Source organism: Pleurodeles waltl, chromosome 6, assembly GCF_031143425.1.
Source record: "Pleurodeles waltl isolate 20211129_DDA chromosome 6, aPleWal1.hap1.20221129, whole genome shotgun sequence".
NCBI classification, from domain to species: domain Eukaryota; kingdom Metazoa; phylum Chordata; class Amphibia; order Caudata; family Salamandridae; genus Pleurodeles; species Pleurodeles waltl.
This window is the reverse complement of record NC_090445.1, coordinates 1,273,909,290-1,273,936,959: the sequence shown is the minus strand read 5'-3', so window position 1 is coordinate 1,273,936,959 and position 27,670 is coordinate 1,273,909,290. Positions and strand designations below refer to the sequence as shown.

General features: G+C 42.6%; 1 protein-coding gene across 1 annotated transcript in view; it reads right to left on the bottom strand.

The window, feature by feature from the left end:
- Positions 1-27,670, bottom strand: part of TBATA (thymus, brain and testes associated) — a 198,553-nt gene that overhangs the window by 24,309 nt on the left and 146,574 nt on the right. Inside the window, exons 7-9 of the mRNA XM_069240572.1 lie at positions 17,165-17,246; positions 8,769-8,934; positions 4,413-4,465 (exon numbers count right to left, since the gene is read on the bottom strand). Of these exons, the coding sequence (XP_069096673.1) occupies positions 4,413-4,465; positions 8,769-8,934; positions 17,165-17,246 (301 nt within the window). The remainder of the gene's footprint in view (positions 1-4,412; positions 4,466-8,768; positions 8,935-17,164; positions 17,247-27,670) is intronic.

Genomic DNA, 27,670 nt, shown 5'->3' with positions numbered 1-27,670 from the left:
AGCTTGGGATGCCTTCAAGGCAACAATTCGAGCTCAAATAACCTTTCGTACTATTAAACAGAGCAAGGCACTAGCTGCTCTATGGGCAGAGCTGGATTCTGCTCTTCCCCGAGCTAGTCTGGCATACTCTTGTAACAAGAATGCTAATAATAAATCGGTGCTTAATCAGGCAAGAAAGAGTTTGCCAGATTTGTATTATGTCTGCAGCTGTACTGTCTCAGCTGCCTACCTTCAAAGAGTTTATGAAGAGAGCAAGTATGCAGGCACATTCTTAGCATGGCATATTCGAGAAACTCCAGTTCAGAATATGGTTACTTCAATATTTGATGATCAAACCAAAACGTGGATCACAGAGCCTGCTCAGACTTTTTAAAACAATTTTAAACACTACACAGCATTAATCAGCATACAACAAGTCGATATGGCTCACCTTAAACACTTCTTAGCTCAGCTGACCCTTCCAAATCTTGGTGCCACCCGGAATCAGGCCCTTCTAGCTGTAGTCTCCCTTAAGGAGACTGGGGGGGGGGGGGTCTCTGGTCAGCGGGAAGGCCTGTGGCGACGATGGGTTACCCATACAGTTTTTAAAGAAATTTGCATCTGCCTTAAGTCCTCAAATGTAAAACTGGCTTATCGAATGTAAAATGATATTATTTTGCTGCCTTTGCTTACAGCTCATATAGGTTCTCTTAAAAAAGACTCAGGTTGAATGCATGTAGACAACTTTTTATCAATCTGATTTTTCAGGAATACGAAATTGATGATTTTCTATGCTTCACAAAACCCACTAAAAGTCAGATTTAAGGTCATAGGATGTCTCCAAAAATGTAAAGAGCAGTTATGCAAACATTATAATATCCTGATCATCAAATGTGCAATCTGCCTCTCAGATATTTACATTGCTAACTGCCGCTTACTGGATGAGAGCATCAGCACTAGGCAGGCATCTTGTGGATATACTCAGATATCTGATTTTTTAAAGTTAGTCAACTGGAAGACCTAGGCTGAAATCGAGCATTCCATTAAGCTGTTTAGGATAATGATGCAGGGATCCTTTATTTTCATTAGACAGTTTTTAAGCAATGCAGATGTTAGTAGAATTTGGGCTAGCTTAGACCTGGTGAAAGATTGGATCGGCTCCACTACTCGCAGATCCATTAGTGGCTGGGTCAGTATTTTTAGACAACAGAAGGCCAAGACGTTATACAAAAAGGCTCAAGATAATTGGCAGTCTAAGAAAGGTCTCCAGATTATGGATGAGATATGGAACAGGGTAAATACGCTTGATTTTTGTTTAATAAAAGGAGCTAATTTCCGTACAAAGCAGTTTTATGCAAAGCGGTTACTCCACCGAACCCCAGCATTTTTGCACAAAATGTATCCTCAGGTTTCTGATAGATACTTTAGGTGCTCCGCTGTTAACAAAGGCAACTGGACCCATATTATTTGGGAGTGCCCTCAAATAACCTCGTTCTGGGCACTGTACGTGCACTTTAGGGTTAGATCATCCAATAGATATCCTTATAGCAGTTTTTGGTTACCCCCCTGATAGTAATGTTTAATCTCTCATGCAAAAAAGATTGTTTTTATGCCCGCTCGTTACCAGATTGTTAATTCTTCAAAACTGGTGATAAGCACTCGTTCCAACATATTCACAATAGTGGTCCAAAATGGTAAAAATTAAAGAATTAGAGCATCGTTATATGCTTAGGTGAGGGTTCCTTAAGAAGTTTCAGGATTTATTGGAATCTGATAGAGGGAGCTAAAAGGTTTTGGGGTGATAGAATTATATAATATTTGAGGCCACGGGTTATGCGCATTACTGAAGTTACAATGGTCGTATATCGTTTATGCTGTGCTGTTGCTGGCTTTTCCTATAGTCTTTCTGTATTGTATTATTATATTATTATTTGTATGATGTATGAACTCTTTCAATAAAAAATATTTTTTTTAAAAACACTGAACGATCCTAATGTGTCTCACTCCAATTCTCTAATGCCCTGTCCTCTTGTTCCCCAAGTGCGATCTACCCCAAAGTTCTGTAAAAATGTGTACATTTTAAAAATAATGTGGCATCACTGCTTTGTTTCAACTTCTACCTATCCGATTGGCCACCAGTTTTAGGTAGATACTTTTAAAGCATTTAAAGCACTTTAAATATACATGAATGCATATACTAATTTTATAAACACAAGAACGAACTTGAGGTGCTTTTTCTTAACCCAATTAAGATCCCCAACATGCAAAACTGTTAATTTTTCTTGATGTTTGTCATCATGGATGTATACTTTCAAGTGCATGGCTTTACCAATGTTCCTTTTGGAATAGATTAGTATTAATTCACGTACAAATTATTTTTGGGATTGGGATCAAAAATGTGCACGTTAAAATTAATTTAGCATGACCACTATTCGGATTTTCTGACTCATAGGTCACATGCTTCCGGTAGTACATTTTTAGCTGCAGTCTGGGCATGTTCTATGGGCCTTTATCTACTAACCACAGAAAATGTCCATGTGTTTTGTGGAGGTAAAAATGTGTTTCTATGCGCTTTGTCAGGTTGTAAGGTTCCAAGAATATTTTGGATAGTGGAATCTTACAATACAATGTAATGCTAATGTGTGTGATATATATTTCTTATTCAGATTTGGCAAGCAGCATATTTGATGTTTCTCAATTGTTGCACCCTCAGCATACTTCATGTTGGCAACACAGCACTTTTCTAGAAATTAGCGTGCTCGAGAGTCCAGAGTGGGGCGACAGGTACTGGTGCCACAAACTAATCTTACTAATAATGGAACAGGAACTAAAGAGAACGGCTAATATTATATTTTCTGTTTTATGTCTCGGTGGGAAATAAGAGAACTCCAGTCAACAGCTAACAAGGCAATAATCTGTGTTTCCACTATGGCATTAGTATAGTCACGCCACACAGGTGCCATTACAAAGGTGATCGGATTAAGAAGGCCAACACTCAGGTTATTTCAATCGTTTTGGCTAAAAAATCAGCTGGTAATAGAACTAACTTGCTTGCATCCTCTTTCCACCAAAAACCCTTTTGTGAATTTTCGATCCGTGTATATCTCAGTTGGATTATGCTTCGCCTCAAGGTTTCCCTACCGATAAAAGACTTGGAATAATAAAAGAGGCACTAAGCCAATTACTGAATGCCTGGGTTCCACGATTACTACGAGCCACACGAGGGTAGTGATATCTAAAACACATTTTATTCCGAACCAGGTCACTGAAAGCTTGCATGACAAGGGACTGACATGGCCACACATGCAGCTCTGGCCTATATAAATATAAGCTGACTTTTCAGTAATGCAGATAATCAGCCATTGATCTACAACATTAGTGCAGCAATGTCCTGCTCTGTGGAGCCGCACAGGAGGCTTTCAGCAAAATGTATCCGGAACCAAGTGCTCCACAATAGAAAGGAAGGCTAAAGCCATCACACATTGATTCACCAACACACATGTTCCTGGCATATTTTGTTCAACAGAAGATGTCCCCTCTGGTAAGGTTAAGTACTTCAGGACACAACAGAAAAATACTAGGGGACATATTTAAGATACCCTACCGCCACTAGAGAGTCACTTTTTGTGACGCTCCGGTGGTGCAATGCCCTGCTCCATATTTACAAGGTGGCGTTAAGCCACTTTTTGTGGCTTAGCGCCACCTTGTAAATAGGGCCCCTTAACATGCAGCACTTTGTGTGAAAGGGACGTGCAATAGGGGTTGCTGTGGGTGTGCCACAGCAACAGCCATTGCATTTAGACACTGCCTCAGATTTACAAGTTTTGGCAAACCTCAGGCAGTGCCAACCCAGGGGTAGCGTTAGCATGGCGGAATGAGGAGAAATACTTTAATTTCTCCTCGTTTTTGTTTTTTCTATGTGTGCTGAGCAGCACACATAGAAAGAGCAAATCACCATTTAAGATTGTTTTTGTGCAGGAAGGAGATCCTTCCTGCACAAAAACAATCTCCCCCTCAACGCAGCCATCCTTGAACTATGGGGCAAGGGTTGCTGCGTTGACGCACGGCAGAAAATTTAGTGCTGGCGCAGGGGGAAACACAAGGGTGTGCCATATTCTAGTAAATATGCCGCATCCCTGCATATTGAAAATGACGGTGTGCAACGCTGCCAAATTTGGCGCAGTACACAATCATTTTTTAATTAAATCTGGGCCTAGGCATTTAGCCGTGGAACTTGAAATGACAATCCAATGCATTGGGGTACTGTTCGATTTTAATGAAGACTGTCGGAGTTTGGAGCAGAAGGATGCACAGAATGTATTCAAATAGGGTAAATAAATAGTCCTTCCCCATCCCCGAGTTTCATTTAATTTCCTCGCCAATTTTCATTGTTTAACCAATAACAGTATGATATTTTACAAATTCCTTTTTACCTGGTTTTTCATCCTCAGCTAGGGGCCTTTGCTTCTGCTTTTGGCTCGATTTGCTACAAAACAAAACAGGTAAATTATTTTTTCTTGCTGGGATACTTCAGAAAATGTTTAAGCTACAAAAAACTGAGAAGAATCTATGTTCATTATCATTCTTTGTCACTGTTCAGTGATGACTATTGTTTTAATTATAATGATGGCTTTGCTTCCTTGCGAAATCGAGTGTTTTGTATTCAGGCTTTTCCCATGTCTTAGCAATAAACGTAACTCTATCTTACATAGGAGACCAGAGAGAACTATGACTCCTCTTGTTGTTTTGTGTTCGCCAAAAGATTTACTGGGGAGGAAGAAGAAAAAGCTTCCTCTCCTGAACACTGATTCACCATTTAGGGGAAGCCCACTCTCCAGGAAAAATGACAAGCCAGTATCCTCGGAACAGGCGCTTCCGCATGAAGCAGTTTGATGGAACCGCCGTTAGGGTGCTGCTGCTGCCCCTGAGAGAAGAATCCCACCCAGTACATCCAGTGAGACATCTGCCAGGAGAGCAGGACCCAGGACAAAAAGAAACACTGGGTACCCAGTCAGAAATGACAACAAAAGAGCCTGCATGAAAAACTACATGATCCCTGGTTGAGAAGTCTGCCTCATGGGAAGTGACAGGGCACCCTCTGGCCTTTGGCGTTACACTAGGAGCAGGTGCAAATAGGGGAGCTGTGGCTTCGGTTAGGAGATGGTGTGGACACAAGAGATCGCAAAGCTTTGAAGATAAGGCTGTGCGTGACTGTGGAGACCCAAGCCACATCTCTATCCACAGAGAACTAGACAGAACTCAGACCTGGTGTTAAGGTGCTAAACAAGTACACAAGGTTAGATTGGGCTTGGATTGTCTGACTACATCTTATGTCACTTCCTGTTTCAAGGCTGAAGGAGAGATCACAAAATGCAGGTTGCCCAGAGGAAGGGAAATGCTTACAAAACAGTAAAAACTAAGATCAATGAAAGAACGTCTAATTAAAAAATAATTCAGAGACAAATTCAATAACAATTGAGGATATAGAAGTATACATTGCACTTCCACAATGTGAATTCACAGAAATGGGAATTCTCAAAATGTCATTTATCCATTAGAACTATCATCTTCCTCAACAAATCATAATAAAGTTCATACGTTTTAGAATATACATTGGGAGGGTAAGAGAGTGGGTGTTAATGTGCAATCACATTGACAAACTGCTGTGCTTACATAGGGAATATGCCCAGAATTCAAACGAAGATAACAATAGCAGTGATCAAGACATTGACATGCTGACGTGAAGTATTGGCTAACTGACTTCAAGGCATGTGGCACATTAATGGCCGCTCCAATAAATTCCGTTTCTTTGCTTTCTGAATCATCTTTTGGCTATGGAAGATAAACACAAAGCAAAACGATCACCTTGTGTTTGTCCTACTCTATGAAAGACTTTATGGAGAAACAAATGGAACTAACCAAAGTCGCAAAAAGGGGTTTTAAGAAGCATACATGCCACTGGTTGATGAGTCTGGCGTGTTGGCCAGCAAGGGAGCATAGCTCAAATCTTATTACTTTGAACCTTTATATTCAGGTGTGAGAGTGGAGTGTTCACGCTTTATGCTACAAACAATCAGCAATGCATCTACAGTTGTGGGTTTATGCTCAACAGTGGAGTCTCTAGAAGTTCAAAGGCTGTAATCAATCACTAATAAGCAATCAATGCATTTTCATCATGCTGGAGATGCATTTAATTCACATATGGAAGATGGAGTACATTAAGAAAATAACAATTAACTCTATATAACTCATTCCCTTCCTACTGTGTGGGATTAGGCCCATTATACTTTGCTGGTTTTAGTACCAATTGGGGTCACTTTTGCACTGGCGAAATATGGTTGCAATGTTAATTTAAAAGTTAAAGATCTCATTTTCTGTGCTAACATAGTAAAGATATAGAAGCTGAAGGCTGATACATATGTATGAGGATATCACCTTGTCTTAAAGGGTCCATATGGTGCATAATGTCACAATAATCTCAAAACCCAATATGGCATTATCAAATAATCCATAATTCAAGAATGTCTATTGCTGGTGATTGTTAGTGATGCAGGACTAAGTAAAGACAAATGTTTTTACACTTAACTTGGATCTAATATTTGCCTTTTGCACTCTTCTTATTTTCCACCATTTTGCTTCAAACTACTGCATTTTGCTTCAAATTACTACATTTTGGTTGATTGCTTTTTCCTTGAAAGTATACCAAAATCCACTGCTTGACAATACAAGCTGTCTGACGAACAAGTTACTTACCTTCAGTCTGGACCAAGTACCCAGAAGGACATCAGTGAGGGCTTCATTGAAAGGAAGGAGAGGCTCAGATGTGGAAGCCCCTGGCTGAAGCACCTCCGTCAGGAGATTAGACTTGACTTCAACAGTAGGCAGTTTGAGGCCAAGGACCTCAGCCACCCTTCTGACCACCATAGAATAAGTGGCTCCCTCTGCCATAGCCATGGTAGAAAGAGAAAGCATGCCAGTGCCTGGAGAAGTATTCAGAACATTGGCCTCACCCAATTCCTGTCCCCAGTTCATATTAGGATTGTCCTGCTATTCATAAGGTTCCAGGGACCCCTCCAATCCTTTACCGTATTTATACCCATAAGAATAAGGGTCTGAATCCAACCTGGAGTGAATAGACCCCATTGAAGAAGAGGGCGTCATTGGTCGAGGCCGTTCTGACCCCAAGTCACTGGGGATTAGGAGCAGGTTGATGCCGATTGTGGGCACAACTGACGTCGGGAGAGTCAACAGTCGAACTGGCGCCAGGGAAGGTCTCGAAGGTACGACCGGTGTCAGTACGAATCCGGTAGTGGATCTGGCGGGGGCCTCGGTGGCCGGGGCCAGGGCCGCTGGCGCAGAAGCTGAAGGGGCCCCAGCCGAACCCCCAGGGCCCAAAGACACCAAATGAGACACCTGACCTCATAAAATTCTTTCAATTGGCAGGGGTCGCTCCGGCTCCCAGAAAGTCGGGAAGGTGTGGAGCAGACCCAGAAGTAGGCTGCGAGGATGGAGGCCTTGAGTGTCGACGCTCCTACCGTGTCACATCAGCCGAGCGATGGGGTGAAGTATAAGGATGCCTAGCCTTCTTCGACTTCTTTTTCTTCTTACCTCAGTGACCCGAATAATTGGAGGACGATGAGTGGTGGTGACTCCAGGAACGGTCTCGAGCGAGACTGGGATCGATGTGGAGTTGAGCACCGGGCCGCCATAAGCTTGAAGGAGCACTCTCTGAAGGCCTTTGGGTGCATGGCCCGGCACTCGGAGCATGACTTCGGGTCGTGATCACGCTCCAGGCACCACAAACAGACCCGGTACAGATCCGCCACCAACATCATGCGTTGGCAGGCCTCGCAAGACTTGAAAGCGGTCTTCAGGGACATCTTCGATGCACCAAAAATGGCACCAAAAACTCAACAAAAGTGTTGAAATCTGTCAAAAATTGTCCTAGGTAGCTCTCTCTGGATCAGCGCGTGGCGTGGAAAGAAATGAACTGACGTCACCACGCAGAGGCAGCATCTATACATGACTCTCGACGTCATCACAGCGACCACAATGCCAACGACGCCCGCTGAGTCGACCAACGCCACCTAAGAACGTGCAAGGGTACTGCTTGAAGAAACATTTCCAGATCCAGTCTGACGCCTGGGGGAACTTCTAAGGTAAGGAATCTGCAACTAGAAGTTTTTATCAGATTGCAAATACCCTATTGTAGACTTACCAAGAGTTTGCAGGTCCATAAAGCACAACCATTGCTTATGATTTTCTTGGCTTTATTGTCACTGTCATTTACTTACCTTTTATCCAGTGGTTTTCCTTGTCCATCTTGTATTCGGCCACCTCAGAGCATACCACCGCTTCTTTACCATCTCTCTGAATGGCTAGCTTCTGTCTTTCCACTACTCTTTTTTAATGATTTCTTTTTGGTAACAGACTCTAAGTGTATTTTCCAGACAGCAGCGTTCACATCACTGTACCTTTTTTATATTATGATGCTGCACAACGTCTTAAAAAGCCCCACACTTTAGAACATCTGCAGAAGGCATTGGCAAAAGAAATGGTCCTAAAAGTGAGATATATTGGTTTTGACAGTGCTTGTTTAAGGCTCTGCCTCTATTGAAACATTTTAAGGTACAGGACCTCTAAATGTTTTTTTTTTTAATTCACAGTGTGGTTGCTATAGTGCTTTTATATTAGATATTCCTGCTGTCTGTTTTTTATAGATAGACAGTTGGTTCGCCAATTAAAGACAATAATCATTTCCAGAAAATGCATACGAAAGATGAAACGACCTGCTCAGACGGTTCTTCCCTTGGTGCTTATTTCCCGACCCTGGAGCTGTGGCACCTTGGGACATCTGTGACTGAAGTCTTTCCTCAATTGTCCTGCCCACGCCTTGATGCTCAAGTTGCATATTAGCGGTTGCAGTTTGGATCATCCCCATTACAAGCTCCTTATCTGCAAAAACAAAGAAACCCAGATTGATCAAATGGACAAATAAAAAACAGAAGTATGTTCACACAGGTAGAAAAATCGGAAAACGTTTGCAAGAATGAATAATTGAAATTCTTTGAAGGAGTAAAAGGGTTACACGGTGGGGTAAGGGAACATATTAAAATGTATTTTGTGTTGGTGACATTTTACATGATGTTTGAGACACACAAATACGTTCAGCAATAGTTCACAGGTAGTGCCCACGATAAATGGTTGCTCACAGTATTATTCCCCAGACCCCTTGTGCTTCATTCTCATAACATTTTTCCATCTGTACTAGATGACAAATGTAGATGGAAAGGGAAAGTTCAATTGTACAGGAAAGACTGCTTGGTAACGTGGGCCAAATGCCTTCCTAACAGCTTTGTAACAGTGCAGGCATTTGTCCAAGGCGAGGTGTGAAAGTAGGCTTAGAGCACCGCCATTACCTTAAAGGGATACAAAATACTTTTTCAAAGTTAATGGTGAGTACACCCCTTGTGCCAAATGCCGAGGTAGGCAGATGCCAAAGCTGTTTAATTTTGATTCCATCTCACGCCTATTTCCTCATCACACCAGACCCATTCTTGCAGATTCTATTTTAAACCCCCTATTCCCCATTGATGTTTTCCTGTCTCTCTTTTTCTCCTTCTTTCTACTTTTTATAACGTCCCCATCTTGCTCTTGATCAAAGTCTGATGATGAAAAATAAGTCCGAATACTCAAATTTACTGGAGCCTAGCACTTGCAAGGGCCAGTACAAATTAAACACTGTTTGCCATATTCAATGGAAGCAAGAAAGGGGCACTGTCATCTGCATGGGGGGCGGAGGTGAGATGAGAAGCCAAAGACCAGATCATGCGGGATAAATGGACTGGAGAAGAGGTTCACAAGTAAACCGTAAATGAATAATGCATATTCTTACCAATGCTTTACTGTAGCATTATCAGAGCGATAAACATGAATTCACAATTAATGAATTTGTAAAGTGAACCTTCAGAACTTTAGGGGATTTTTTTTATACATTTATAACAATTGTGCATTTCCAGACCTTGGGCTAAGTGAACATTGAACGTTAAAGCGGAGTTCGATACAAGTGATGCATTGGTGTAACAAAGGCTCCCGCAGCCCCTGCTGTGCGGGGGGAGGGGAGGCTGAGCTCCAGGGTGCACCTCAGCACAGTACACTGTGCACGGGTGGCAGGCCCCTGACTGGGTCACGGGGGTAGGGGCCCTCCTCCAGGTAATTTGCAGGGGGGTGGCCTCAAGTTTGTTAGGCCACTGACGAGAGGCAATGATCTCACACGCAGGTAACAAAGGACACTGTGCATTGTTTGTTTTAAAGGGCTCTGCTTTTGAATAAAAATGTGAATGGGTTTAAGCGGAGAGGAAAAGTGAAGCGCTGCACAGAGTAGGAAATGCTGTGTATGTGGTGTCCTCTGCACACCGAGATGTAGGGAGGGGATGAGTTTAAGTAGGATATAGGGGGCTCCGGAGATTGGTAATAGTGGAGGCCAGAGCACTTTGTAAGAGGAATTTGGAAGGAGAATGTTTAGTGGTAAGTAGGAAAAAGTGTGAAATGCATTATTTTACAGAGGCTCTGTAACAGCCCTTTTCCAGTGCTTACTTAGTAAAAAGTGCAAGTGCCAGAACCCACAGTTTTTTAAGAATCCCGCCGCCAGTGCTGCCGAATATCGGGGTTGCCAATACCAAAGGATGTCTAGACTTGATTCTACCTCATGCCTCCTTTACCCACCACCACTGACTTCCCGCCCCTTTATCGTTTTTTTAGCGATGCTTTCTCCTTTGTAAACACGTTTGTACCGGTTTTAAATAATGCCTTAGAACACAATGTATATTATTGGGGAATGTTCATTACTATTAATTATTGAAGAACCAGTTACATTTTGATTTGTCCTATCTATAAATTGCAGTTGTGGATCACTTCTTCGTCAATTTCGATGAAACTAACTATGAAGGTTTTTGGCATTGAGTTACACCAAACAAAACAATATAACAAAAACCCCTGGTGCCTAGTCCCTTGTCCTATGTCAACTAAAATGTAAACACAAACATTGTTTAATTTCCCCCTTTGCTTAGTGGCACTAATATTTATGCTAGCCTTCACACTGTGTTGTCCTAACACAGTTCCTCTGTGATCGCTTGTAGGAGTCTAGGGTGTCTGACTTTCCAAATGTTCCTGATCCCCTCTGAAAGTGTTCACCAGCTCCATCTATAAAATTGCTATGGCTTGCTTACAATGCCATGCCTTTGCCCACTTCGCACTGCAGAACCTTCTACCACGACCCATGTCTCAACATCTATCTTCCACGTACTATGTGCATTGCAAATGCACTCTATGCCGGTTCCAAAGCCAAGTCTCATTGAAGTGAGCCCCATTTAGCGTCTGTAACAGCTTTGCTGAAACTTTCAACCAGAATCTGGTGCTAACAGGGCAGCTCCAGACCATATGCATGAAGTCTGCATGTTTACTAGTGCGCACCTGGAGCATTCTTTGGCATCCGTAGCATTGATTTAATTTAGGTTGTGTAGTTTAGGGTAGGGAGTGGATACACTGGGTGTATTTGAATCTAGTGTTCAAAGAAGCCCTGGGAAACTATTCAAGGGCAAGCTTCCATTCGGTAGTGTTTTCTCTTGTGTCACTGATTTTCGTTTTTCTTTCCCTCCTTTCTCCTTTTTTTACCTTTCTTTTTCTTGTTCTTCGTACAAGTTTTAGGTTTAAAAGCTAAGTCCCAGTCCACAAAAGTGAGTGCTGGTGGGCCCCACTTGCAACTACACACCCTAAATAATCGCTGGACTTTCCATGATACAACAGAGAATTAATGGACAACGAGACATGCTAAGCGAGTTCTAGGAATCTTTGTTAAGACAGAATGTTGTGTGACTCACAAAAAAATGTATGCTAAGGATTTCCTTATCCTTGGATAAGTGAAAAGAGTTTGAGTGTGTGGAACCTGGTACTAGATGCACCTTGCACTATTATGAAAACAGACAAATCAATGTGTTAATCGTTAGGCTTTCTGATGTGATCATACACCTATTTACTCACGAGGTCTTTCAGATTGGAGAATCTCTATGTTATCGATGGTCCTTTCTTCAGGAAAGCCCGTTGTGGTGGCAGATCCTTCGGAGATTTGCACCCACAGATATAGAAAGCCACTCATATCAGCCTTTGTTTCTTAGCAAACTTTTCTCAGGCATCTGAAACGTTTTTGTTTTCTTAACTTAGCTTTTCTCAGCTTTTGATGCTGTTTTGGTATTTATAGTGCTATTCTGCCTTAAGTTTACAACAACTTAAAAAATGATTAGCTAAAGAAAATAATTGAAATGGTAGTTGTGGAGACTGACCAGTGGCCTGACGCAAAATCATGGTTTGGCTCTACAGAATGTGATGACGGACCACTCGGCCTCTCATACCTCCTTTATGATAATTGGTCGTGATCTCAATTGGGGGCCCTGAAACTTAAAGGGCCACCCCCCCTGCGCCGGAGGGGCAGCAGGGGTCTGCATTACACCAGAGACTAGTCTAAATCAATGCGTCACAAAGTCACATGCATGCTTTCCATTTTCACTGCTGTTCCACTCATTCAGCTCCACTTTTGCCTTAAATAAGCGATAAAAAATCAATTCTTCTCTCGCCTGTTTCATTAAAATATCTGTATGCCAAGGGAAGAAGACAGAGTGTAGTTGTGAACCAAATCAAAAGAAAGAAAGTGTCTCTGGGAAATATTTTGAAGCAGTTTAAAAGTGGAATTTGGATAAATACTTGTAGGCTGAAACGATTGAGGTAGAGCTTTGTTTTGATCGATGTTGTTTTGGTCTAAGCTAAGCTTGTTTTAGAATTTCTGGCATTAACCCATTTCAGAACCTTCCACCTGCAAATTAAGTAATCCTCAGCTCAAAAAGGGTATTTCTCTAAAGTAGGGAAATAGTTAGAGATGTCCGGTATATTGAAAGATAGCAAGTAAATATTGGCTTGGCAAACACAAGAGTTAGAGGAATTTTATAGACTGAGTAAGACGAGCCTTGGTTTTGTTAATTGTTAAGTGCATAAAACTTTGAATGTAAAGTGCTCTAATGCTGACTGGCCAAATTTGCACTATATAAAACTACACAAAATGCACGTCAAGAAAACTATAAATGTGGTTTTGCAGATTTCTCTAGTTTGGAAGTCTAAGAAGTGTCAGCCATGCTGATTACATTGATATAAAACCTTTGGGAGAGTTTATTTCTAAATCAGTAGTTTGGATTCTCTCAATTTCCATTAACTTCATCTCAGTTCCTTTAGGAATAGTCGGTACACAATGTTCACACTGCACTGTGCCCTTATACTCCCCCGAATTAGCATCATCTTGTTTCATCTTGTTTCAACAAGCGCAGCTAAGTGGCCAGAAGCAGAATTAGTGAAATATAAATATGGAAATAAATGATTGTTGATTGGTAAATTGAACACCCAACTTTGGGAGCGGGATATCAAAATATAGTATTTGTTTTCCTTGTGAAGCAACACAGAAAACCTTTATTTAGTAACGGTATCAAGTCAGGCATACATGCTTAAAGTTAAACAATTGAATACTGCAAATCTTTAGTAGAGAATTATATTTTTATTGCTCATCATCTAATACCTTTAATTCTAGGCTTTATTCCCAAAGACATATAGAGATATAGGTAATTTCACAATGTGTGATTAATCAAGCAAAGGTGTAATTCCTGAAAGTAAGCAATTATTGTATTTTGTTAGGTAATCAGACCAGATGCCCTTAATGTATTTACAAATGTTTTTGCACAAATCGTGTCAGGAATACTTTGATTCATTTGATCTACATTTGGTGAACTTGCTATCTTTTTTTTTTTTAGCTTTTTCCTAATTTTAATGTTGTTAAGAGTCAGAGGGATAGATCCCGTTTCTTCTGAACTCTGGTCAGTTGTGGAGGTATGTGTACCATTTTTTGTTTTTGCTTTTACTCATATAACACCCAAAACATCCCCCTGAAGCTATGCCCTTGCGTCAAGGGGCAAGGGATGTGCTGGCTTTTCCACTTTTCACCTCTAATCTCTCTTCACCATAGAGAAAAGTTAAATCTACAGAACAAGAAATAAATGCTATTTATCCTAAATTAGCGTGAGGTGTGTGATTTAAAGTATACAAATGAATATCAAAGTGTAGATTTCAGAATAGGTGAAAGCATTCCTATTCATAGCTCCATTTATTGTGGAATAGTAGGCCACACCCGTTCACCAATGCAACATTTTACTACCATACTACTTGCTCTATTAAAATAGGCATCCCTTGTGTGACAGATTTTGAAGGGCATACAAATTACTACTTAAATGTTGTTTTTGAGCTTCTTGTTGAAGATTGGTAACAGTTTGTCATCCCATATTCAATAAGTAGTTCATTTTTGGGTGCAATGACTGAAAAAGGAGCGACACAGAATAGAATTGTAATCAAGGCATTTCTAGTCAGAGAGTGGATTAGGATAGAGATTCCTTTTCTTACCAAATATTGCCAATTTGTATTTGGAGTATTTGGAGGTTTTTTATCCTAGACCCTTGAGGTTACCTAAGACGTTTTGAAAACATTCCTATCCTTTAAGTGTAGCTATTGGTGCTATTGTTTTAGCTTATAGGTGGTCCAGGCATGAGGAAGGTGAGGTGTATTTTCCTGTATTCTGCATGTTGTATGACACAAGATTGCAGAGCTTGTTTGAAATTAACTTTTGGAATGAAGCGTTTGACTGATCTGAGTATGTGTAGCTAGTGGTAGACAGATTTAGTTATAGATTTGATCTGCAAACCCATGTTCAGAGTATTGTGGAGAGAGATCCAAGGAGAGATGACATTCTGATTACAATGTTGACAGCACAATTAGAATTTGGTACATTGCATTTCATTTGAACACTGCACTATTTTTGGGCTCAGAAGCTTTAAGAAGGAATATGATCTTGCTGAGACATAATTTAAGTTAGTTTAATCTGTGTCTTTCATAATTGGATAGTGTCTGGGCAGCTTAGTATGTGTCTTATTTGTACGTAAATGTGTGTATTGTCTGTGTATTGCTTGCATGCAATGTAAAGGGAATCAAAAAGGTCCCTTAAGGGTTTTAAGTTAGGATTGACTACTACTGGCACTTGCATAGAGCCTTATATGTGGGATGGCTATGCATTGTAAGAAATAAAGTACACTCTGCTGTACATCATAAGGATAACTGCAACCCACCAGGGAGTGCCACGACCTCTTTTAGGTCACCAAACTCCAAGGTGACTTGCAATATCCGTTGAACATACGGGAGTCCATTATATTTCTTACAGTGCATGATTACACCATCACCCTCCCCACAAACCAATTAAATCCTTGGCTTCTTCTTTCATATGAGAGATTTAATATATGAAGACCTGAAGAGTAAAAGTAGACTCTTTAGTGCAAAATTAGCACATTAAAAAAGCAGTTAATAATTTGTCGCAAAATGATACAAGAATCAGTATAATATAAATCAAATTAAAAATGTTGTGGCACAGAATGTGTAAGAAGAACAGATTATGGACGGAATGTAGAACAAATCAAACATTCACCCCAGTCACAGAATGTGTAGACACATGCAGAGACCATATCTTTCACTAATTATGTGGAACTAAAGAAACAATTTGCTTAAATATCTCGTTTCTGCTGATTACTCTTCATTTTAGAAAAACAGGTCAGCAGAACTAAATATCGTTTCTCATTTTCATTGCTTAAATGGTAGAATGGATTGTATCTTGGGTGGTTTTGACAGGAGGCATTTTGGTGTCAGAAATGAATTATTTTGATATTACAGGTGACTAGCGATGGTAATGAGGAAATCGGAAAGAGGCTTTTGTATCACTGAACACTAAATAGTGCACTTAAAGGTTGAAAGGGGTTGTCATTGATTTTGATCATATGTGAACATTCACTGAAGTATGAGTTAAACCATTCGATAACTGCACCACTCATAACAAATCTTTAACGTATTAGAATATTTCATGGGCAACAGAGTAAAATGCAGTGGAGAAGCTGAGCAGCAATCGTTGGCTTATAGCTATTTTTGGAACTGCCGTATCAGTAGCTTGCTCTGCTGTGAAATCTCATTTGATGTTATTTTTTTCCGGATTGGTCTTTTATGTGTAAATTGAGTTGTTCAGCATTGCAGCCCTTTAACAGTTAGCAATGAACAGCCAGAGATGGGAAGACAGCTACCATCACGGCTCTTTCTCAGATTTTGTTTTTTCAGGATGGATGTGACTTTACGTTTTTTAGGGCATAGTTGATAGAATGCTTTTAAAAGAGAGAAGGTAAGCATACTGCACCAATGAGCAATTAGGGTTTGCCCTGAGTGGGGGAATAGGGAGTCCTCAGTGTATCTGAGCTCGATGGCTGGTGGTGATACTTCCTACAGTTGCAGCATAAATATCAGTGATTGCGCACCTATTCCAGCCTTGAAGCTTAGGCATCGTACCTGTGGGGAATTGAGGAGACAAAGTATTTGGCTCTATTTCCGCCCTAACACTCACTATTTTAGGTTGAGGTAAGGTAGCAAGCTCTGAACACCAGTGCTTGAGAACAGCATTGTTATGAGATATATAGACTCTGCTTCTGCATTAAAAGTGGAACTTTTTGATTGCGATGCAGTCACATTTTTTACATTTCAGAAGTGGAAAAAAATGCATTGTCTCGATAACTTATCAGTGGCGTAACAAAGGCCCCCATAGCCCCTGCAGCCCCGGTAGGGCGAAGGGCGGACCTAGCTCCAGGATGACCCCTCAACACAGTACCCTGGAGTGAGAGCTCTTGAGTGTATCTGGAGGGGAGCCCCTCCATTTACTTTGCAGGGAGGCCACCTCTCGTTTCGGTGCACCACTGTGCCTTATTATGTAAAAAAACAATAAAAACACAGGGGAAAACGAATTTGGCTTCGTGTTTTGACCTGATGTAAAATTTGGTTAAAATAAATACTGTTGGCTCCATTCCTTGCTAAGCGATAAAGTGATGCAAATTGATTTCCCGGTTGTTTTGCACAAGTACATTGCAGAGTTTCATTAAAGAAGCTCATTATCCCACCAACTCCTGACAATTTGTTCAAGCTTTTGTTCTTGAGGACAATTTGAAATGGTTTAATGTTTGTCTGAATGCATCCTTAATTGGCTAATCTGACGAGTATACTGACAGAGGTCTCTTACCCCTTTGTCCTGCGGAGAGAAGCCACTGTTGGATGGCTGACAGGGAATCTGTCTGCAAAATCTGGCACAGAAGCTCCAAAACCTGTTGGCAGTAAGATAAGGGAAAATCTCAGAAAGACGTGGTCAGAGTGACATTCGCAATGCCAGGCAGCCACAGGGCAAGTAAACATCAGGTGATTTGAAAAAGTCATGCACTCAAGGCAGACATGCACCCAAAAACACACACACAGGTCAAGCACTGCACGAAAAGGACTGAAACACAAATTAAAAAGCTGATCCATTTAGGGTTTGCTCGTGAAAAACTGAGTTGCTGCAGACTGGTCTGCTACACAGGTAACCATGAGTCTTATAGACACATGAGGTTTCTAAAAAAGCAGCTACCAATACTAGGATTATGTCACTAAAATGATAAATCTGTAGCATGGACATACTAGCCATTTCCTGCAGAAATAATCAAATTTAGAACATTGGAATTTTGGAACCTCAATTGACGACAATGAAGTGCTCCGGACATTTAATGACTGGTAAAAGCCTGAAGCTCCAACATTCCAATGTTTGTCTCACAGCAACTGCTTGAACAAAGGCCTCACAGAGCCCAAGGGGATTTCAGTCCCTTCAAGCTCCATGAGGCCTTTGTTTTGTTTGTCAGAACATTCTGCCTTCTATTGGCGAAATGTTGCAATAGCCTTAGAGGCCACCATAGCTGGGCTATACTGGCCATTAAAGGGCGGCTTCTTTGTTAAACAGTGGAGCAGGCCTTTAATGACAGGTATAGCCATCAACTGTGGGCTAAAAGGCTACATCGAATAACATTCTTCCCAGGTCACAATCAGAATCCCAACCCAAAGCAGGGTCTGGATTAAATATGTCATGGGAGTTTAATATAGACCATTTCAAAGGTAGCTCATACATCACTCTAAAGCAGTTTAGAAAGTTACAAGATTTTCCACATATTCATAGTAATGAAGCTCAGAATATTTTTTAAAATCACTTAATTTTGTAGACTCTATGAAAGAATATATGGCAGCCGGCCAAGCTTGTGCAAATGTTCTATCAGAGAGGGGTATACAGGAGTGAGTGGACATAGCTTTATAAATAACGCCTCCTCCATTCCAGAGCAGCACATTATTCAGTGTTGTGCATTCTCATGCTTGATACATACACAAATATCTATCTATCTATCTATCTATCTATCTATCTATCTATCTATCTATCTATCTATCTATCTATCTATCTATCTATCTATCTATCTTTCTATCTAAAAATATAGAGAGAGATATAGAGATGTGTAGATATATAGATAGATATAGATTTTTTTTCACTGAAAAAAACAAAGGTTACAGGGACTTTGTAGTTAGGCTCACATTTTAAATGTACAAAACCATAGAAATTTACCTGTTATAGTTAGAGGTATCTCAAGTAACTATAACCGGTGCCCTTAGGTAACTATAACTCGCACCCCCGTCATGCACAGTTTTTTTGTAAAATGTTTACTGCAAATATTACATTGATATTATAAGTGATGTTATCAATGATGTCATGAATGCTGTAACTTGTGGAGTAATTAGCAGTACATGGTGAGGGTGCGAGTTTTAGTTACCTTAGGGCATGAGTTATAGTTACTTGAGAAAACTCACACTATAAAAAGCTGACTTTCTATGGTTTTGTATGTTTAAAATGTGACCTAACTATAACGTCCCTGTAACCTTTAGTTTTTTCACTGCATTTCTATGTTTTTTTAACGTTTAGTAATGAAAATTACTATACGTTAAAAAAACATGGAAATCGAACCACTTCCTGCGACCAGACCCTGAGGCCAATCCCCATATAAGCACCCAACCTTGCACCATGCACGGTCTTTGCTGGTACACGGCAGGGGTTGCCTGCAAGGCCTGGCCTACAGTCAGACCCTGTGGCCAACCCCCCTAACCACTCAAACCTACGCTGCTCACAGACCTTAGGCGGTGCATGGCAGGAGTAGGCTGCAGCCTGTCTCTCTGAGTGTGGGAATAGGTGTAAGAGGGTGTACCTTGGTGTGAGTGTCTGTGATATTTTCTGTCTGTGTGTGAGAGTGAATGCATCAGTGTCTTAGTGGATGCATCAGTGTCTGCGCAGGTCTGTGAGTGGGTGCATGAGGCTGTCAGTGTCTCTGTGAGGGGGTGTGTGAGTGTGTGCTTCAGTGTCTGAGTGGGTCTGTGAGTGGGTGTATGAGGGTCTGAGTGGGTTTGTGAGTGGGTACGTGAGTGTCTGAGTGGGTCCGTGAGTAGGGTCATAAGGGTTTGAGTGGGAGAAGGAGATTGAAAGAGAGAGAGAGAGAGAGAGAGAGAGTGAGAGGGAGAGAGATAGAGAGTTTTTTTAGGCTTTGATGGATTACATACGTTGAATCAGATATTTTCGGACAAATTGAATAGAAAAATGTAAAAAAGAGTGGGATCACCTTTCAGTATGAACCTTAAACTTTTGACTCTTAATAGAAATGAAAGGAGGGAAATTATCACAGACACACCTGGAGTAGAACGCTCAACTGTCAGTGTGAGGGTCTGTGACCTTAACCATTAAGTCATAGGTGACTTCTTGATGGCCCATTTCCAGAAATATCTATGACATGCAACCCACAAATGTGCGAGGAAAGAATCATGAATGTTCCATTACTAGGAAGGTTAAACAGTCATAACACTAGTAAATAAACAAACACACTGCCAAGCTATACTAGGATTTGAACCTTCAGCCTACTGAGTGACAGTACAAGAACTTGACCATTAGGCCAGCAGTGACTCTGTTCTGCTCTAATCCAAATGTAACTATAACATTTGTACCAAACATCTTGCTGGTCTTACTCGTTGAAGCCATTGCACGGGGGGACCATTGCAATAACAATCTCTCTCTCCCTCTCTTTCATCCCATTATGGGAAGAGAGAGAGAGAGAGAAAGAGAGAGAGAGAGAGAGAGTGAGTGGACTGCGGGGGGAGCCTTAAGGCCCGGCTCTCCTATCAGGCTCCTCGTGTCCTGCAGGAGCAGACATTGCTCCCAGAGGCATGGAGCTGCTTTTAATAGCAGCTCCCTGCTTGCAGAAGCAATGTTTTCATCTGTCTTTGCCTGTTGTGAAGACAGATGAAAAGTCCACTTTCTGACAGTTGGAGCTATTTGACAGCTCTCACTGTCAGAAAGCGGTCTGTGTTTGCTTTTGCTTTGAGGCAGCTGTCAGCTCCCACCAGGCAAAAGCAAACAGTTATGTCCTGGTGGTGGGCACACCAGGACATAGCAGGAGCTGGCCCTGGGGTGTAGTGGTCCCCAGGGCCATCAGTGGCTCCTCGAGGGGGGGTGCTTGGCCCCCCTCCAACTAGCATAGGTGGTGGTCCCGGGGGGTCAGGGTCGGAAACAGACACCCTTCATTTTGTTTAATGAAGCCCCAGGGGGTGGCGGTCCCTCCCCCGTTATATTTGTAAAGGTCCTGGTGAGGTGGTGGCCCCTGGGCCTGCATGGGAGCCGTGCGCCACCCCTGCACCATTTTCATATTGTGCCCAAGGGAGGTGGTGGTCTTCAGGGCTGCAGGGGAGCCACATGTTCCCCTTGCACCATATTTATTTTATGCCCTACGGAGGTGGCAGTCGTCAGGGCTGCTGGGGGGGCCAGGCAGCCCCCCACCCACATCAGATGTAAAAACCTCATTATATATGTAAAAGCCCGGGGAAGTGGCGGACCCCAGGGCTGTGGGGGGGGGAGACGGCCCCCGATACATTTGTATAAGCCCTGGGGAGGTGGTTGTCCCCAGGGCTGCAGGGGGGCCACCTGGTCCCCCACACCAAATTCATTTAGTACCCCAGGGAGGTGGCGGTCCCCTGAGCTGTGGGGGGAGGAGCACCCTCTGCACCACATTAGTTTAGTGCCCCGGGGAGGTTGCGGTCCCCGTGACTGCTGGGAGCCAGGCAGTCCCACATCGGATTTCTTTAGTTCCCTCATGAGGTGGCGGTCCCCGCATTAAATTAGCAATGCCCCCGGGGACTTTGGCCATCATGGGGCTGCAGAATAAAGAAGTGTGGGTGCCTGCACTTAATTTTATTAAATTTTTTTGCTGGATCTGCAGATTCACTGAGAATCACGACTAAAATGTTTAAAAAATGCTTTTTAGCATCAGCACCAGAGCTCAGAGATAAGGGTGCCGCTACCCTGGCCCTTTGCCTCTTTATTTTAAAACTTTTTTTGTGGGACTCGGCTGAAGCCAAGTCCCAAGATGGCTTCCAACATTCCCTTTTTTGAAGTGTTGGCAGCTAATCAGAGCTGTGGACTTCCCTGCACACGCTCATCATTATTTGCGAAGTTGTTGTGGCCAGAGGTAGACACATTTATTTTCCTTTAATACCTCCAAAACTACTGGACAGATTTAGACCAAATAAGTAAAAGCATATTCTGCGTACTGAAAGCTAGATTTCTGCCTAATTTTGGTGTAATTCCGTCCAGCGGTTAGGGCTGTAGTCATGTCTAAAGGTCCTATGCGAAATAACACAACTTTTTTTACCCCCCCCTTTTTCTCGGCCCCTGCTTGACGGATCACTCCTAAAGTATCTGTGCAAAACAAGAATCACCGGGAAACTTTTTGTTGAAAAATTTTGTGAAGCTTCATCAAACGCTGCCAAAGATATAGACAAGTCAAAACAGTGTGGGATTTTTGTCCCTTTATAACTTTGCAGAATGTGTGTGAAACTTTGCTGAGCTGCTGTTCCTTTTCATTTTGGGAGGACTGAAAGATTTGTAGCATTTGGTCAAGAGGGTGCAAAAAAAGGAGGGATCCCAAAACGGGCTTCAAAGTTAATACATTTTACATACACTTTTGTTTTTTGCATAGGGCAGAAACTATCAGCTGGATTTTTAGGAAATTTGGCAGTATTACATATTAGGGGGTACAGATGATTCTGTGGGGTACTGCAGGTAAGCATAGAATATACATGCTAAGTTCTAAGGTTTTTCAGCTTTGTGATATCTTGCAGTACAATACTACTGTTGTGTAGCCATTTTAAGTATAGCTCCATGCACGTTAGTTTAACATACTAGGCCGCTGTGCACTTTGCCCTAGAAATACTTTATTCAGCTTCGCACTGTTATTTTACAATAACCAGTTTTTACGGTCTTGTTTTAATTTCTTCTATCACACTGTTTAGCTTAGTTCAGCACTGTGTTCTCAAATAATGCATTCTTGATCGCCCTGTACTTCAGTCAAGGCTACAGTCTGGTACATTGCTGGTAAACGTGGTAGAAGTTTAGTCTCCAGCATTTGTAGAAAATACACATCCTTACTTAGGGACATTTTCTTAGATCATCTGCGTGTTAGTTATAAAAACACTTTCTAGTCTTAGTACACGTCAAGAGGGAGATTCCAGCCAGGGAACCACAACTGTATGCTGAATGCCCCGTTGCAGATGCTGATGCAGATTACAGGCCTTTGCTCAAGTATGAGGGTTGATGTCCTCCCGAGGGAACCTGAAAGGCAGGCTTAGAGCTTAACATGCTGTGCTCGAATATAACTTAGAGAGAAAAATTATCTAGCGGAACTATGATAGCCTTTTTCTTGTGCTTCACTCTCATCATTACTATTTTAATATTACTGTGTTGTGTAGCTTTGCTTATTGCAGCTCATACTTTGCTATCCAAAATGCAGTTGTTTAATTAAACCAATCTTTAAAGCTTACACTGCCTTTATTGTCATTTATATATGAGACTGTACTGTGTATGAGAGAACAGGTTGTGACCTGAGTGACCACGACTTCCCTGAGAAGTACAGAAATGTAATGTGCTCGGCTGCCCAATCATCTCTACCATTCGGGAGGGATGAGGCACTGCTAGCTAGCCGGAGCAAAGCCCGTATTTGGAGTGGCAAGTATCATCCACCGTGGGTCATACTCAGTCCCCCACATCGTGGACAATCTTGCTGCTCAAAATCCAGTTTTCTCATTAAGATAATGAGAGACTACGCGACATGGCGCTGCCAACGTTTGGTCAGGCTCTAATTTTCGGGTCCACCGGAACCTCTCAGTCTCATTTTATACAATGACCCCTCAGTTCTGTATACTGAGACGTCCGTGGTACTGAGGAGTTCCACCACAGCTATATAGGTGGTCCTATTTCAGCTGGCGGTTGTTCAAGCTTGAACTTTAAAAGGGAAAAACCCCATCTTGGTGTGCCTTCTCTGAACTCTTAGTGCTTCTATAATGGCGAATCCCCAGGTTATACAAATAGCTGTTAACATGAGACAACCTCTCACAACACACTTACTAGCACATGCCCTCACAGCCCAGGGAGGTCCAGTCACGTTTGTGGTGGACGCCCATGCAGCTTATAGAACAGAGCTTTTTTATTCTTGGGTCATATTTCCAGCAGTTGATGGGAACACAAATACATTTCATGCATATACAGTTGCGAACGCGCCTGGACAATACAGGGCGTACGCATATTTAGAGATACCTCTATCTTATGAAGAACATAATAATTGGCCTAATGGGGCCCTAACCCATACAATATTACCAGTAAGGTTAGGTCCACTAAGTAATGACGGTCCTACCTGGCCTTTATTGGCCACATATACACCACATCCTGCGGTTGCGAATTTAGCAGTAGCTGAGGTTCGACGCTTATATATTGAATTAATAGCAATATATAGACGATTAGTCCAATTTGTGATGCAAACTTTAAATACAAACCCAGCACGTGCTGCTCCAGCACAACCACATGCAGTGACACCAGGTATAAATCCGGTGACTGTACATTCAGTTATAGGTAAAGTACTGGCCAAACAAGAGGAGACTCTGTTTTGGCTGGCTCGAAAAATTAATATGCTGGAAGCAGTGTTTCCCCATACGGGACCTCAGGATAAACACTGGATATTAACTATGTGCTTGCCCTTTGGGATGGTCCCTACAGTTGAAAACTGTAATACCTGGGGCACGGTATTTGCCGCGCTCTATACAACTGCACACGGTACACCGACACTTGCCAACCTACCGGAAGTGCTTAAACAAATCCAAGATGAATACGGGGCTGCCCCGGCCCTGGATTTGGGAATGCAACTGATGGGCAATTTTGCCACAGTTTCTTCAATAATCTTAATTAACCTTAAAGGGGAAGCAGTTGCACTTGCAGTGCGCATGCGGCTCTGTGGCGTTCCGCAACAAGATCAGGAACGAGAGCAGCCTAAAATAATAGCGGAAACATATTCGAGTATCGGTCGAGATAGCCTTGGGGCTAGACCACAAAAAGCTCAATTTCAGGGTAAAATTAATAAAGAGAATACTAAACAACAACCTGAGGGTAATAAGAAACGCTGGGATAAAAAGCAACAAACGCCTAAAAAAGAAAGGGGAGAATCTCCACAGACGGAGACCCCACAGAATAGGTATAATCTCAGGAATAGAGATAATATAAAAACGCCTAATAGATGTCAATATACTGATACACGCCAATCTCGTTCCTTTCAGGACTCATTGGAAAAAAGAAATGAGAGAGGTGGGCAATCAGAGCGAAGAACAGAGTACGTGAAACCGAGACAGGAATCACAACTCTTTTCAGAGGTTTCTGTTAAAAAGGAAGAGAAACCTGTACAGCAAAAACAACAATTTAAAAAGAAAAAAGTGGCAGAAGTCTCAGTTAAACATGCCACTCAGGAAGAGGGTTCTCTTGAAGAACAGGACTTGGGCGCTAGCACTGCTAGACAGCACGGCAGAGGTCACAATAGTTTCCCAGAATCTTCTAGAGCATCTGGAGGTGAAAGCAACTGATGACTTTATACAAGTAGAAATAGCGGACAGGCGTGTCTCCGAGCCTGATAGGGTATAAAAAGTAACACTACAATTAGAAGGAGACATTGAACGCGCGATCCACACAATATTTTGGGACCGTGTAGTTAAAGTGCATGACATCTTGTTGGCTGAACAAGATTGGCCGCCAGACTTTGTCCGCACCTGCCCATATGGAGAAGAGGTAATGAAACCTTCTTTCTCGCCCCTTATTCGAGAGGAACTCGCAAAATCCTATTCTACAGAATGGGCTCTAGCACATGCACCTGCGTTATATAGAAATCACATGGGGTGGGATAGGGACTCTCCCTACCATGGTATTCCCATTAAAAGTGAACCTCAGGCACAACCGCAGTATCCCATAAAACATGAAGCAAGGGCACCGGGGAGAGAGATACTTACACAATTAGAATACCAGGGTGTGATTGAACCCTGTGTCTCACCGATGATTAACCCTTTATTTCCTGTAGCCAAGCCGGACCATTTATACAGAATAGTCTTAGACTACAGACATTTAAACTGACGTACACGTATATATGCTATACAAAATTCACATAGCACTGCACTGATGAGCAACATAGTACGGGAAAAATACAAAACAACTTTAGACATCTCAAATGGGTTCTTTTGTCAGAATATAGCGCCTGAAAGCAGGGACTTAACAAGCTTTAGCGCATTAGGCTCCCAGAAAAAAATCAGTTGTTTGCCTCAGGGGTATAAGAACAGCCCAGGACTGTTTGCGGCTCGTGTGTCGGCTATATTACACGAGTTAGACCCTGAAGCATTGTCATATGTAGATGATATATATCTCACGGATGACGAGTTACTACAACATTTAAGATGGGTAGCTCGCATTGTTGTAGGGTTTGCCGAACTTGGCTACAAATTTAACTTTAAAAAATCAAAAATTGCCTTCCTCAGCGTCCTGTTTCTGGGATATGAACTGTCGAGTGAAGGGAAGAGCCTAGCGCCACAATTTTTAGAAAAATTTGCACAATTACAACCACCCATTACGATTAAAAAACTTCAATCGTTGTTGGGTTTTCTAAATTTTGGCAGAACATACATTCCTGATTATGCAACGCGCATAAAACCTTTATATGACTTAATACGTCCTGATTTTTCAAGCAAATACTGGACAGTTGAACATACACGCATCCTTCAAGATTTCCAGACAGACATGCTAACAGCAAAACATTTACACACAAGGGACAACAAAACACATTTGGTCATCAGGGTAATAGCTGGGGCCATCGGTTTCACCTATGTGACATTTAATGAAGGTGAGACAGTCCCGATAACATACAAACCACATTTGTATTCAGCTGCTGAACAACGCTTTGCACCCACAGAGAAAATTCTCACTGCTGTACAGATGGCTGTTATTAAAGAAAGACCTCTTGCCCAAGGGAAACGCATCATTGTTGTTTCTCCAATTCCAGCCCTAGAGGCTGTTACAAAATGGGCTACGTCTCTAACAGCTACTGATGTGGACTACATTTTCGATCCAAAATTACAAACTCAAGAATTCAAGACCTCCACCTCCCCAGGGCTGAATGAGAATGATGAAGTAGGTCCATTACAGACCCTGACCCCAGGGACTACCACCTCCCAGGGGCAATTAATTGCTCATAAGGGGTGTTGGGCTCGCAGCCCCGGTGACCGCCAGCTCCCCAGGGCTCAAATAAGATAATGAAGGAAGTCAGTTGTGGACCCCCGGCCCCAAGGACCACCGCCCAAGGACAAAGTTAAAGGTTGGAGGGGTGTTGCGAGGCCCCCATCAAGGCGCCAATAATAAACCTTGAGACCACCAGACCCCAGGGGTGGCTCCTGCTATGCCCCGGGGTGCCTACCCCTGGGACATAGCTGTTTGCTCTGACTTGGCGGGAGTCAAAACAGAGCAAACACAACTCTGCTCCCAGCAAGCGAGAGCTGCCAAACTGCTCTTGCTTGCTTGGAGCAGAAGTTTCCTAATTTTCCCTGCCTGCAGACATGCAAACAATTGCTCTCACAAACAGGGAGCTGCACGTTTAGCAGCTTCCTGTCAGTGACAGCAATGCCGGCTCCCGCAGGAGACAGGGGGCTGGCTGGGACTGTTGGGGCTTTGAGGATTGCACACTGGGTGCTCTAGAGATGGCCAGGCCCTGGGGGATGGGTTCTCCGGGGCCAAAATCAGTCTGGGGAGGAGGAGCTGCACAGCCCACCTCTTCTATTTAGAGAAGGTCGGGCCCTGGGGGATTGGGTCTTTGGGCAGAGACTGGCCCAGGGAGGAAGCTGTGTGCCCCCCCTCTTCTTTTTAATAAGGTGGGCCCCGGGATGGGGTCCTCTGGCCAAAATCAGCCACAGCAGTGGGGATATGAGGCCCCCTCCCCCATTGAATATAGGTGGGCCCCCCCAGGAATGGGGTCCCTGGGCTAAAATCAGCCAGGGAAGGAGGGTTGCGTGGCACCCCTCCACCTGAATAGTGGTGCACCCCTGGGGCCGAAATAGGCTGGGGAGAAGTGCTACTTCTCCCATAAAGTCAGGAGGTCTCCCTTTAAATCACAAAGAGTCTGCAATTGCGCAAATCGCATCACCTGGAAGCTGCACCCGCTTGGACCCCGCTCTGTTCACCTTAGTAGTATGCATGACTTCTCTCATTTTGCCAGGATGATGGACAGCTTCCCAAGGGCCCCCCAGTGTGTTTCCTGACAATTTTGATGGCATGTTTTTGATGCAGAGA